Source organism: Pollicipes pollicipes, unplaced genomic scaffold (assembly GCF_011947565.3).
Source record: "Pollicipes pollicipes isolate AB1234 unplaced genomic scaffold, Ppol_2.1 Scaffold_4881;HRSCAF=5763_pilon_pilon_pilon, whole genome shotgun sequence".
Taxonomy (NCBI): domain Eukaryota; kingdom Metazoa; phylum Arthropoda; class Thecostraca; order Pollicipedomorpha; family Pollicipedidae; genus Pollicipes; species Pollicipes pollicipes.
Genome location: NW_023596576.1, coordinates 48,212,593 through 48,225,689, shown reverse-complemented (window position 1 = coordinate 48,225,689; position 13,097 = coordinate 48,212,593). Strand labels below are relative to the sequence as shown.

The following is a 13,097-nucleotide window of genomic DNA, read 5'->3' as shown; positions in this document are numbered from 1 at the left end:
CGGCTTAAACCCGCGTGGCCTATCCCGCGGTGACGTCCGCTACCACCCTGCGGTAGATGGGGACGAGTTAACGTACTGAATCGATAAAACACAGCAATTAAGGAGGTTTGTGTTCTTTGGCACCCCGATCTCCGTAACGTCTACATTCTACTCCACAGCGAGCGCATTAACCGTGGACCATCCGTTCAGTTCACCCCCTGTGCGGCCAAAACGGCGGGGCCGCGAGCCCTGCACAATCTCCTGCAGCGAGGCTGGCGAGGGAGCACCACCCGAAGCCTTGGCACGGGCCACCGGCGTCCGTTCCCCAGTACGCTCCAGTGCACCGCGAAGTTTGGGCACGTCGGCGTCCGTGCCTAAACACCGGACCGTGTCCGTGACAGAGTCGGCGTGCGCCGTGCTGCGCAGGGGGACTGGGCACGGCCCGGACCGGCCGGCCGGGACTGGTCTTCCTGACCTCGCCTGCGGAGGGCTGCTGGCCTGCGTGTGAAGAGGTGCAGAGAGAGGCGCGGAGACGCGGCGACCGGACGGCCCGCCAGCTGGATGGGCGGCACGTAGACGGAGCGGGCGGTGAGGACCGTGCCGGGCGACTGCAGCTGAGCTCAGCGCTGGGACTGTGAGTACAGCAGCCGCCAGTGTGTTAGCGCTAGCGTGCAGCCCCTCTGTGTGTGGTTTAAATGCCAATGTAACTAACTGTCATTATGTCTCCATGCATGAAAATTCGACCGAATATGTCTAACAAACTTTTGAGGTCATATCATTCGATAATAACCTAACTTGCTCTTGGCACGCAGTTTAGACAGAGGTATAATTCGGTATCAAATCTGAAGTAAACAAAGCAAACTAGGATGAACAGGGGCGAGCCCCATGGAGTGTCAACAGATATATAAAGAATCAAGTCATGTGTGAGTAAATCATGTAATCATTAGCGTCCTCTCCGTCTGGATTGTCAGAGTAGGGCCTCTTGCTATTTTGACAGGCCTGGTGACGAGCGATGAGTGTCACCCCCTGGTTATGCTCTTTTCAGGGCATTCTGGATTTGAAACCGCAATAGAACCCGGTCTAGTTATGCTAGCGTGAAAAGAGCAAAGCCGACGTTGCGAAGCCCTTAAAAATATATATTTATAGTCCCTTAACCATGAGTTCTCCACTCGTGTAAAATTGTATTTTATTGCAGATGATGATGTCGCTCACTGCACTTTTCGCATAAGACGACTTAGACTTAGGGGAATGTATAATGTTGATTTAAATTATAATGCCACTTTATGGTGCGTGCATGCCTGGTTATTCCCAAAATGAGCAGACATTTGTACATATTCAATAGCAGTGTAGACAACTGTACAATTCATTGTTACCTCTGTAAATCATGCTGTCATCAGCGTCATGTGATCTTGCACAATCAGCATTACCGTAGCCGACCGATGAAACACGCGGCAGGAATGCACCTGTCGCAGTACTCAACAGTCACGCTGGTCCGCCTCATGTTGTGCTGCGCGAAGTTCACGAATTCACCAGGTGAATGCCTGAACAAAATGCCACGTCCGCTGAGCCGCTCCAAGGTATGCCATGTGTGCGACTGCACATGAAGGAATGCTCCGATAACCTGGCCACAACGTAGCGTTGTGAGTAATGGTTCCGAGCGGCAGACGCATGGTATGAGGCGCCGCCGTTTCATGCTTTTATGAGTACTTTTAACACGCGCCCGGGCGGCCGCCTAGATACCCTTCGCTCAGGTGGGGTCCAATTTGACCCCACTAAGATCTCGGGAACTAAGAAAGCTAGAGGCACTAAATTTACAGGGTGTGTTGAGCTGTACGTGAACTCACTCAGGTCAAAGTTTCAGGTTCCTAGGTTATGACCTTCAGGTCACAAAAGGTCAAACAAGGTCAAGTTTCAGGTTGATCCCTTAAGTGCCCCAGAACCTAGATAACCGTTTCTAAGCAAAAGGTCACATTCTTATTCAAGGTCAGTGACCTTGTTTGACGTTTTGAAGATCAAGGTGACCAAAATCATGCAATATTGCTTTGAGTTTTGCATTTGACTCAGCGGCAAAGATAAAGCTAGGCAATATGTTGCTAAAACAAAATGTTGACCTGGATCATTTTAGGTCAATGACCTATTCTGACCTCTAGTAAGTCCGTGGGAGATCATGATGCGGTTTCGGCTATCAATAAACTCGAAACGAGCACCAGAAACTATTCCATACAGCAAGCCCTAGAGTAACAAAACAGGTTGGTTTTGACATTGGTGTGACCTTCATACCTGACATTAGGTCAATGCAATTTGCTCATTCAACTGTCGTGTTGCCTAAGAAAGCGTCTCAGAGATGTATGGCTTCGTTTAACACTCCGCTGTTGGATCAGATTGAACGATTCCCTAAAAGTTGCCTTCGCTGAAACCATGGTCTGACTTTGACCTGCCATAGGCCAGCGACCTTAGAGGATACATCTAAATTCTTTACGCAAAACGATTTGCTATTCAATTGTCTACAGCTATGCAAAATGTGGCTCGGCTACGCTGCGCCGTTGGAAAACCGTTCTGGAAAAACCTTCGGGGGAGGTCAATTTGACCCCCACCCTAGCGCGTATTAGTTACCACCATAATCGCAACAATTCACCATGATGCCGCATTATGACCCCACATGCAGCCAGCAGCGCAGGCAGGGGGGAGCATGGGGGGCACGTGCCCCCTATGCTCCCCGGCTGACTCCGAAGTGGGCCTCTCGAAATCAACAAGTAGGGGTTCGATTTGATGGCCCAAAGGGCCCGAAAGGTATTCTGTAGGTCGCATTCGGGAGCCCCGGACCGCAGAGCTGGTCACTCCAATGCCAGCCAGAGGGCGCTGTGCGCTGATCAGGGTCCCTGAGTCGATAAGGGCCCATATGTCGGTCAGAGACCACAAGTAACGTGAAGTCGCCTACGTGGCGGCATGGGCCTGAGGTCTCATTTCCTAGGCAGGAAGAAAGCCGTAGGCGGCGATTTACATCGGTCGAGGCCCCAGCGTCTTTCAGGGCCTCACAGCCACTAACGGGAGCCTTGTGTTGGCAAAGGGCCCCAAGTCGGAGGCCCGAAGAGCCTAGAGGGCCCAACGGGTCCGATAATCAAGGGCTCGATTGGGGGGCCTAAGGGCACGAGGGGCTGGTCGGAGTCTTATTTAGGGGTCCGGCCAGCGAGAACGGGTCCCCAAATAACAGTCAAGGGGCCCTTTGCGCCGATCAGTGACCCCATGAGTCGATATGAGCCTGTCTGTCGGTCAGGCACCACCAGAGCCGCGTAATCGCCACCGTGCTGGCATGGGCCGGAGAGCCCATTCCCCAAGCAGCGACAAAGCCGGCATCAATGATTTACACCGGTCGTGGGCCCTGTATCTGTCAGGGGCCCACGGCGCCTAACAGAGGGTCCTCCTCGCAAAGGCCCCGGGCCGACCAAGAGAAGTGCTCAAAGAGGCCCGAAGAGAGGCCGGGCGGCCCACCGAAACCGGCGATCAAAGGTCCAGTTGGAGGAAATAAGGTCCCGAGGGACTGACTGCAGGTGACATAAATAATCGTGGCCTGTAGGATCGTGATCTGACATATTAGTCAGAGATTCTCTTGCACCGTTTAAGAACCCCCTGGGCCAATGCAGGCACCTAAGTCGGCCGGAGAATAACCACACCGAAAAGTCGGCTTCATGTCCATGAAAGCCCTTGCGATTCATTCCCAAAGCAGCAGGGAGACCGGGGCCCGCGATTTGCAAGTTTATGCGTCGTCGTCGTCGTGCGCCTGAGTGCGTCGTAAAGCCCCAATGACGCGCCGGCACTATCGGGCAGCACTGACAGGGATGGTCTGAGTTGCAGTCCCGTAAAACCGAGCGGCGTTGGCCACTGCAAGGAACGCCAAGCGGCGGGTGCTGTGTGCTTAACGACGACCGTCGTAGAATGATATTTCTGAATATGCTTCAAAGTCAATTCGTACAGCTTGACGATAAGATTGAGTGAATCTTTTTTACAACTTTGAGGCTGAGGTTGTTAGAGGATAAATGTACGGCTTTGTGTCCTAAAGCGCTTGAAGGTACTTCTTTCAAATGTGTCATCATTTCCGTGGACCTGTTGCCCACGACCTAATATTAATCACGGGACCAGCGCTGCGCAACCCATGGAGACTGCAAAGCCTGGCGTCGAGGTTTTTGTTGCGAAGATATGGGATCACGCATGCCCAAAACTACGTCAAATAGTTTGTACCATTGATCGATTTCGACTAAATGTTGAACGCTGCAGGCAAACATAGCTTGGTCATGTTACTACAAGCTATTGACCCATTTTGATATTTCAGATAAAAATTATATAAATTAATCCAGATAAAAATTATGATAAAGGTTCTGAGTTTTATTGGTTTAAAAATATTTCGCATCATTATAAAATGAAGGGCGCCAACGAGTTATTTCATAGTCATTTAACGCATGCTACTTTTGCTTTAATGGCTATAAACTTCAGTTTGATCTCGCGGTAGCGTGTGGCTTCTATTTCAGTTAGAGAAGGGAAAGTATTGTATATATATATATATATATATATATATATATATATATATATATATACATAATATCAAAGAAGGCTATGCCATCATTAACAAATCGGCCATATCCGGCGATGTTTTGGGGGGCCTTTTGCCAACCCTCCACCAACCCCCCCCCCTCCCTTGCCAAGGCCCTGGCTGCGCGCCTGCATGCAACGCTCCATTTGCTTGTGGATGTACCCTATCTATTAACATAGCTAGAGGGCAGATTCTTAATTTGGTCAATGTGGGGGTGTTCTCTGTCTGAAAGGCAAACTATTCAGAAGACGTCAGCTCCTAAATATTTCAAAAGAAAAATAAGATGCGTCGTATTGTAATGTGTTTCATCCGCTAAAGCGAGTTTAAAACACACACATGCACACAGAGAGACACAGAGAGAGAAAGGGAGAGAGAGAGAGAGGAGAGAGAGAGAGAGAGGAGAGAGGAGGAGAGAGAGAGAGAGAGCGAGAGAGAGAGAGAGAGAGAGAGAGGAGAGGAGAGAGAGGAGGGAGGCCGAGAGGATGAGGAGCGAGAAGAGAGAGAGAGAGAGAGAGAGAGAGAGAGAGAGGAGAGAGGAGAGAGAGAGAGAGAGAGAGAGAGAGAGAGAGGGGAGAGAGGGAGAGAGAGAAGAGAGATGCATATATATATATATATATATATATATATATATATATAGATATAGATATTACAGCTCTCTCTCTGCAAGGACTTATGCACGTTTAATCATTTCCTTGCGTGGTTGTTCGATCGCTCGAATTAAATCTGTCGTTGTTTCAGTAAGACATAGATCAGCTCGCGTATGACGATCTAAATTGGTTTCAGCTAACTAACGTTTCAAGGACATTCGTTTGCCTTTCTCAAGGCAATGTGAGACAGTAAGACGGAAAACATTCGAATATGGCGCAATACGACGCACGGTCTACGAGACATAATTAAAGGCGAACCATCATGAACGTGAATATCAGTTCAAATTACAAAACACATTCAAACACACACACATACCTCACTTTTCCAACCATTTTGACACCATGGCAAGTTCAAGGCATCGAATCACCCTGCTGCTATTGGGTCACTGAACAGTAAGTTGTTCAGTGTATTTGCGAGGATCATTATTGACGTGGATAAGACAGTTAAGTAAAAGCCTTATTCCTCGAAGAAAAAACATGAGAATGACGACATAGATAGGTTTATGACCACTAAACAATTGTACCTAAAAAGAACGTCAAAAAATACAGGCGTTCTGGGCCGTCCACCCCTCACACCATCCCTGTCTCACCGTCTTACCGAGCAACTTCGGGGCGATGTTCAGTGACCAAAATACGTGCAGATTCCGTCCCCGTTTGTGTCACAGTGAACGGCAAAAGTCGGCGCAATCTGGAGAGATATTATGCCAGCGTTCTCGCTTTCAGATCTGGCCGACAGCATGGCGTCTCCGAAGACGTTCGGCCTAGTGGACTACTGCGTGTTCGGCAGCGTGCTGGTGTTCTCCCTGCTGATTGGCGTGTACCACGCCTTCCGCGGCAAACAGACCAACGCTGAGATGCTGCTTGGCGGCAGGAACATGGCCATTGTACCCGTAGCCATTTCCATCATGGCAACGTTCCTCTCGGCTATCCTGATTTTGGGTAAACTGCCAACTGTGTGGCGGGCTCGTGGTGAACCAGCGCCCTCTCGATAGGAGCTCTGATTTGCAAGGATGCATTATCGGAGGACAGAGCCTCATATCTCCACGCAGTCGTGAAGGAATAGAGATAGTTCTTTGGGCTTAAATGGACTTGACCCAGGTTTCCAGCTTACAGTTGCCTATGTGTGGAGAAGTGTGATAGATATGTATAGATAGATAGATAGATAGATACCCATTAAAACACGACGACGACGGTGGCATCACCGGCAAGCAAACGGGGCACTATTTTTTAGACGAAGCCCTGTGGTGCCATTTCTTGGTAATGATGTACCCCACCTAGCAGTAATATTACGCCAACATCATGGCCGATGACGGTGCACCGGCCTGGGGCAGGTTCGCCAGCCGAGATGTACACGAACGGCGCGCAGTAACTGGGTAGTGGTGCTCGCATTCGCAGTCGTCCTGCCCTCTGTGACCCTGCTCTACCTGCCCATCTTCTACCGATGCCGTCTGACGTCCGTCAACGAGTACCTGCAACTCAGGTACGCTGTCCGATGTCTGCCCATGCCGGCACAGTTACGGTCAGAGACGTAACAGCTTTTTGTTGGTGAGATGCAACCAGCGCGATGTGTCCCTACCGCCTCATGGTTGCATGTTCCAGATTTGACAGCCACGTCCTGCGGTTATTCTGCGTGTTGGGCTACCTGGTGCAGACATCGCTGTACATGGCCATCGCCCTGTACGCGCCCAGTCTGGCCTTGAGTTCCACCACTGACCTGAACCTGGAGACCAGCATCATCTGCACGGCCGTCGTGGCGACCCTCTACACAACGATTGTGAGCGGACCAACGAGCTGTGCGGTGCATGACGAGTTTGGCATCTTGATTCGTTGTTAGGCTATATGTCAGCCATTGAATAGTTAAAGTGAGGCATTTGGAAAAGGACAACTACAGTTGAGAAACAACCGGTCAGCGCCTCCCGAATTATGATAATTTCCCGAGAAAATAAAGATGTACCGCTGTTTGTGGAAGAGGATCACAGCGCTGCTTACAAAGAGCCCCGAGGTAATGAGGTGTTGTGTCCAAGGAGATATTCTGAGACAGTGACCGGGTGTTTCATTCTCAGGGAGGTCTCAAGGCCGTGGTCTGGGCTGATGTTCTCCAGGCGGTCGTCATGGGTGCCGGTATGGTGGCCATCGTTGTTCAAGGCTCCATCAACGTGGGAGGATTTGGCAACATATTCCACATCAACGCCGAGCATGGCAGGATGGATATGTTTGACTTTAAACTGAGTCCTTGGCAAAGGTAAATGCTCTGCTAGTGGACTCGGCTTGACGCAGGAGCCCTCATTGGCGCAACAAGCTCCCTGATCGCCACAGGTGGTCCACTAACGAACCCTTGGTTGAACTGGGGTGGAGCTCCGCCCCACCTACTCCTCTCCCGTTCGGTGCGGGTGGCCCTCAACGACACAGGGCCCTTTCATTGTTTCATTGTTACCTCTCATCATTAACGCCTCGTCAGAGGCTCCAGCCAGCACGCATTTCCCAATGGGGCTCTTAATCGCTGCGAGAGGCTCTCTGGCTGACATCCGAAGTCACGAGCTTGCGGGCCGGTGTACTTAATGTGACCTAGAGCCAACCCCTTGGGCATTTCAGCCTTTTTATCGGGCCCTTGACCGTTGGTCCCTTGGGGCCCGTCGGGCCCTTCTTTGGGTCCCCTTGAACACTGCCTCTGGCCACTCTGGAATCCTTACCAGCACAGGGCCCCCTGTCAGGCACAGTGGGCCCCTCATTGACTTAGTGTCTCCGGCCTTGTCCCTGCTTGAGAAATGGCCCTGAGCCCCTAGACCAAAACAGAGCAGACTGTTCTGTACCGGTGGCGTCTGACAGGCACAAAGAACATCATCGACGCAGTGGGCCAATTGGCGCAAAAGGTCCTGTGACTGACATTTGAGGACCAGACCCTTCGGACCAGACCCCATAATGGGACCTTCGGTCAGCCCTTCATACCCTCAGGGCCCTCAGATCGGGCCGTTTATCGTGGGTCTCTAGTGGCCTGTCAAGCCCCTCGAAACCTAAGAAGGCACGTGTCCCCTGCTCCTCCCGCCTGCGCCATTAACCGCGTCACTTTGCCAACGTCACGCCTGCCTTTCCTTACGTGCACACCGAGTCAACGTAACAGCAAAACAAGCCGAGAAGTGTCTTGCATCAATCGTGTAAGATGTCGTGTGCTCGCCTCAGGCATAACTTCTGGAATCTGTTCTTCGGCACCTTGTTCATGTGGACCGGGGTGATGGGGGTGAACCAGAGCTCGGTACAACGCTACATGAGTCTACCCACCCTGAAGGCGGCTAGAATGTGAGTTACGTCCATTCGACCGCTCCAACTGTCACATAAATGTGGGGCTGTAATGCGCCAGCAACAACGCATCGACAGCCCCCAAGTCTCAGTTCCTTGGCAGACAGTTCCTCCAGATGCGACTCGTGTTTTGCGCCTAATGCCTGTTGCTAAACATGGCTTGCTTGTGGTTCTTCATACTTGCATATTCATTCTTGGAGTAAGAATTCTTTAAAAGTCTGTCATCAGCCCACCGGCCCTAAAAGCAAGCGAAGTCCGCTAAAACCGAGGCTTTGGGCTGGAGGAAGGCTTTGAATCGGAGGAAATCTCATCACCTCGCCGAAGACAAAGCCCGCAGTGGATATCTGTACTGCAGCGACATAGTTGATGCCTTTCAAAAGTGTACGTTCTGAAACTATTACCGGTGGGTTCAGCTGTGATTTGTGTCATACCAAAAGGTCACGTAGCCCCCGTTTACAGGTTTAACTGGCTTTGTATAGCCTTGCATGTATCATTGTTGTAGTCGCATTCTGATATCGATGTGCATCCAAGCAAGGAGAGCTGCTGTGGCGGCCACATTTGTCCTACCCTGATAAGGGAACCAATGGCACCGCCGTCTGTTTCAGCGCCTGTCTCCTTAACGCCCCGGCCAACATTCTCTACATATCGCTGGCCTGTCTGTGCGGTCTGGCCATCTTCGCCACGTACGCCGACTGCGACCCGCTCCGGATGGCTCTCATCGAGAGGAAGGACCAGGTGCGGCTCCCGATCTGAGCGAGGAATGAGGACAGTTCTGACGTGAGGACCCACCGGTGGGTTGCCTAGCAACGGATGAAATCCGCGGAACGAAAGACCCACTGCGAAACAGGTGTAATCATTCATTTTAAATCAGTGTGTGAATCTCACGTGTTCCTAGAACAAGAAACGTAAGGATTTGTGAATGCTTTGATTGTAACTAGGAAGTTACCTTGCCAGTAATGTCAAGCCTGTGATTTAGACTTCACGAGCTCTGTGACTGTACCTTCGCTGCCTGAACACATGTGCGGCCTCGACAACACAACATGCAGAATGGTAAACACGCACGCGCGCCTGAATTCCTGGCATGCATACCTATTGGTCTCACAATCAGGTTTGGGCTACCAACTACCGATAGTATAGAAGGATGCCATCACAGCCTCCGGCCAGTCGATGACATTTTTTAACTGCTTTGGCAAATTGTTGTAGAATATGACCTACCTGAGCGTGACTCCTTACTTCTATTCTTAAGGTTTCAGGTTTACGCTTTGCCAGGTCCATGAGAACGACCGGGACACGCACGACCGGGCCCCCAAATGTCAGTCGGAAGGCTTCTTGTTCCTGTTGGGTACACCCTGGGACACCCTGAGGCACTCAGGGTCTCTATTTCGGTCCTAGGCCACCAACGACGAGCAGTCGGCTCCCTGTCGGCCTGAACTCTGAGGGCCCATTTCCCAAGCAAGGATAAGGTGGGAACCCATGATTTGCATTGGCCGTGATCCCTAGAGCAAAGAGGGCTTCTTTGTTGGCCAGTGGCCCTCAGTACCTAATAGAGGGCCCAATGTTGGTAAGGACTCAGGTCGGCCATGACACCATTTTCTGAACAGGGACAGGGATGAGACCCCGAATGTCGGGGGCCTGTTGCGTTGGTCAGGGTTTTCTGACAACGCAGGTGGATATGAGAGGTTACGATGAAAGTCCGCAATGAGAAATGAAACTCCCTTTGTCAGGCAGGGCCCCGGGATCGGACGGGGGCTATCCATCCCATTTCAATCAAGGCCCGTCATGCCAAACTTTAGTCTCTCTGGCAATTATTGGACACCTGCGACGAGAAGGGATATTTTGCACCAATAAAGACCTCTGAGTCTATCTGGGACCAAGTGGCCGGGCGGGTCAGGGAGCCTCCGGTGCAAGATAGGCAACCAGTGTATGATGCAACCTTCTAAGGGTGACCGTGTGACTAAGGGTGACCGTGTGACAACTAACTAAGGGTGACTAAGGGGATCCTGCCCCTGTGCCGCCAGCATGACAGCCGTTAGTCACCCAACGCTGTAATGGAACGGCCCCGAATCTCCTGACCGAGAAAGATAATGTGCCTCCTATTGTTCTATCCACTCGGTCCCTTGTCCGGAAAAGGTAAGGGTTTTCTTAGTGTTCAGTAGGGAGGATCGCAATGAGGCAAACGTTGAAACACTAACACAAACGAGGCCTGCATCCGCTTTTATGATCAACATGCGAAGCAAATTCCAAAAATAAAAATAAAGCTCAGCCTACGTACTCACAATCCTAGGAACAAGAGCATCAATGAACGGAACTGCAGTTTGCATGACGCTAAGTGGCGTTGGCCACTGCAGACAACACCGGGATACCGGTGGTTACCTGGCGATGGGTACCTGACAACTGAGAACAGCCGTCGTGAAATGATGCGTCAAAAGCCGTTAAAAATGAGCTCGTACCGCTCCGAAATTGGACCGCTGCATATATTTTACTTGTAGAATTCGAGGTTGTCCGACAGCAAAAACGAAAAAAGAGGTAAATCGACAACCTTAAGTGTGCAATGTACTTCTTCAGAAACGCTGTCGTTCTCACCCGCCCGTTAGCCGCCGTCTAATATAAGTCTTAGAACTGACGCCACGCTGCCTCCGGAGACTGCAACGCCAGTTGCCAGGGTTTTCGTCGTAAGCCTTGTGAGCGCGCATGGCCAAAACTGTGTGATGTTATTATTCCACTACTCGACTCTAATATGTGGATGCTAATATGTCAATGCCCCCCCACACCGGCGAGAGCGGAAATGTGTCTAAAGGCGCGGTTGCAACGTCCAACTCGAGCCGACTGTTCCATAGCCTGAATGGATATAATGTTTCTGTTCTAGCTGGTGCCCTACTTCGTGCTGGACCAGATGTCCTACATTACGGGTCTGCCGGGCCTCTTTGTGGCCTGCATCATGTCTGGAGCGCTCAGCACCATTTCCTCCGGCCTCAATTCGCTGGCAGCCATCACTTGGCAGGACTTCCTCAGCAACATCAACTTCTTCAAGAACATGTTGCCAATCACACAGTCTTGGATAACTAGAGGCATCAGTGAGTTTAGGGTAATTGAGTCAAATTAAGAACCGCTGTTGCAGAATCACTTTCTTCAATCTCAACAGAGAAACATCTTGCATACGCAGTCCTTTAACTGGCAACTGGCTTCAATGTATCAGCCTAATAAATTTGTGCATGTATTACATTAGGATGAGCGTGAACTCTGCCTTTCTGTCGACACGGGGCGCCTAAAATGCTCAATTTCGTGGCGATTGGTCTATTCAAATCCATGCAGAATCTCGCCACACCGCCATGCGTGCAAAGGAACGAAGATGTCAAAGAAAAGGCCTAACTCTAACGCGGTCATATTTCGGCAGGTTTTCTTTACGGCTGTCTGGCAGTGGGCATGGCCTTCATGGCCAGCCAGCTTGGAGGAGTGCTGCAGGCTTCTCTGTCTATCACTGGAGCGGTCAGCGGTCCTGTGCATGGTGTCTTCATGCTGGGCATCTTCGTTCCGTTTTCCAACGGCAAGGTAAACGGGATGGTAATGAGATTCAGCGTCAGTTGGGTAAATTACGTAACTTACGATGGATTGATACACCTGTATTGTTGCGTGAGCAGCCGGAGGTATTTTCTGTTCTGTTTTCCAGTCCGGTCTCCGTGTGAAATAGTTAGAATCCATCCATCCATGTACAAGTTTGACCTAAAAAAAATATTTACAAATGGCATTAAAGGGTGACAATGTTTTGCCCTTTTGTGAAAGATTTTATCGAACAGCTAGCATGCCCACACAGGAATTTTTTAAGTTTTGTCACAGCATGGGAAGAGCAATGTAACAATAACAACTTCCGTATTCCCTTTCCGTGGCTCGTGAGACTCGCACCTGCTTTCTTGTCAAATGTCCTGGTGGATTTAGCGCATCGTTGTTGTCCGTGCTGTGTTTGCATCAGGCCATGGTAGCTGCCCGTTTCCCGGACACCGAACAGACTGTCCACGTCTCTCCTCCGTGGCAGGGTGCCGTGGCAGGACTTCTAACGGCCATGGCAACGAGCGTCTGGGCAGTGATGGGCGCGTACGGATCTGGGAAACAGCCCGAACCTCTACCCACCTCTATCGCCGGCTGCGGCACCAATCTGACCTCACTGGTGTCGTCCACTACACCACCACCAATGGACATGGGCCCGGTGCGAACAGAGGAGGAGGAGCCCAGGTGCGTAACAATGATTGCGTAATGTAATGGATGTTGATCGGTCGTGCTCTCAATTTGAGTTCTTATTTTCCCGCCTGACTTGGTCCGGCCGAACTCCGCCAAACTCACTCCGCGGCTTGGGCTCGCTGCGCTGTTGCAAAGCTTTGTATGATTAAACGGCTGAGAAAAGATTGCTCCGTCCTATACAGCCCGGTGCGCGGTGCACTGCGTACTTCAGTCGGTGATGAGAGCTACGTCACCGAAAATTGAATCCTTTGGGACGCTTATTTGATTTAGGTTAGGCTGAAGCAAAATTTGTTGATTGAAACCTGTATGGTCTGTTTCAACAACGCTATTTAACGTTGTTTCAACAACGTTTGATGTTG

At 50.7% G+C, this 13,097-nt stretch overlaps 1 protein-coding gene across 1 annotated transcript in view; it reads left to right on the top strand.

Moving 5' to 3' along the window:
* Positions 1-476: 476 nt before the first annotated feature.
* The window catches only part of LOC119100504 (sodium-coupled monocarboxylate transporter 1), a 19,190-nt gene continuing 6,569 nt past the window's right edge, over positions 477-13,097 (top strand). Inside the window, exons 1-10 of the mRNA XM_037223592.1 lie at positions 477-613; positions 5,935-6,150; positions 6,607-6,691; positions 6,811-6,985; positions 7,275-7,453; positions 8,389-8,505; positions 9,111-9,240; positions 11,372-11,579; positions 11,900-12,054; positions 12,536-12,732. Coding sequence (XP_037079487.1) covers positions 5,949-6,150; positions 6,607-6,691; positions 6,811-6,985; positions 7,275-7,453; positions 8,389-8,505; positions 9,111-9,240; positions 11,372-11,579; positions 11,900-12,054; positions 12,536-12,732 — 1,448 coding nt within the window. The 5' untranslated portion in view covers positions 477-613; positions 5,935-5,948. The remainder of the gene's footprint in view (positions 614-5,934; positions 6,151-6,606; positions 6,692-6,810; positions 6,986-7,274; positions 7,454-8,388; positions 8,506-9,110; positions 9,241-11,371; positions 11,580-11,899; positions 12,055-12,535; positions 12,733-13,097) is intronic.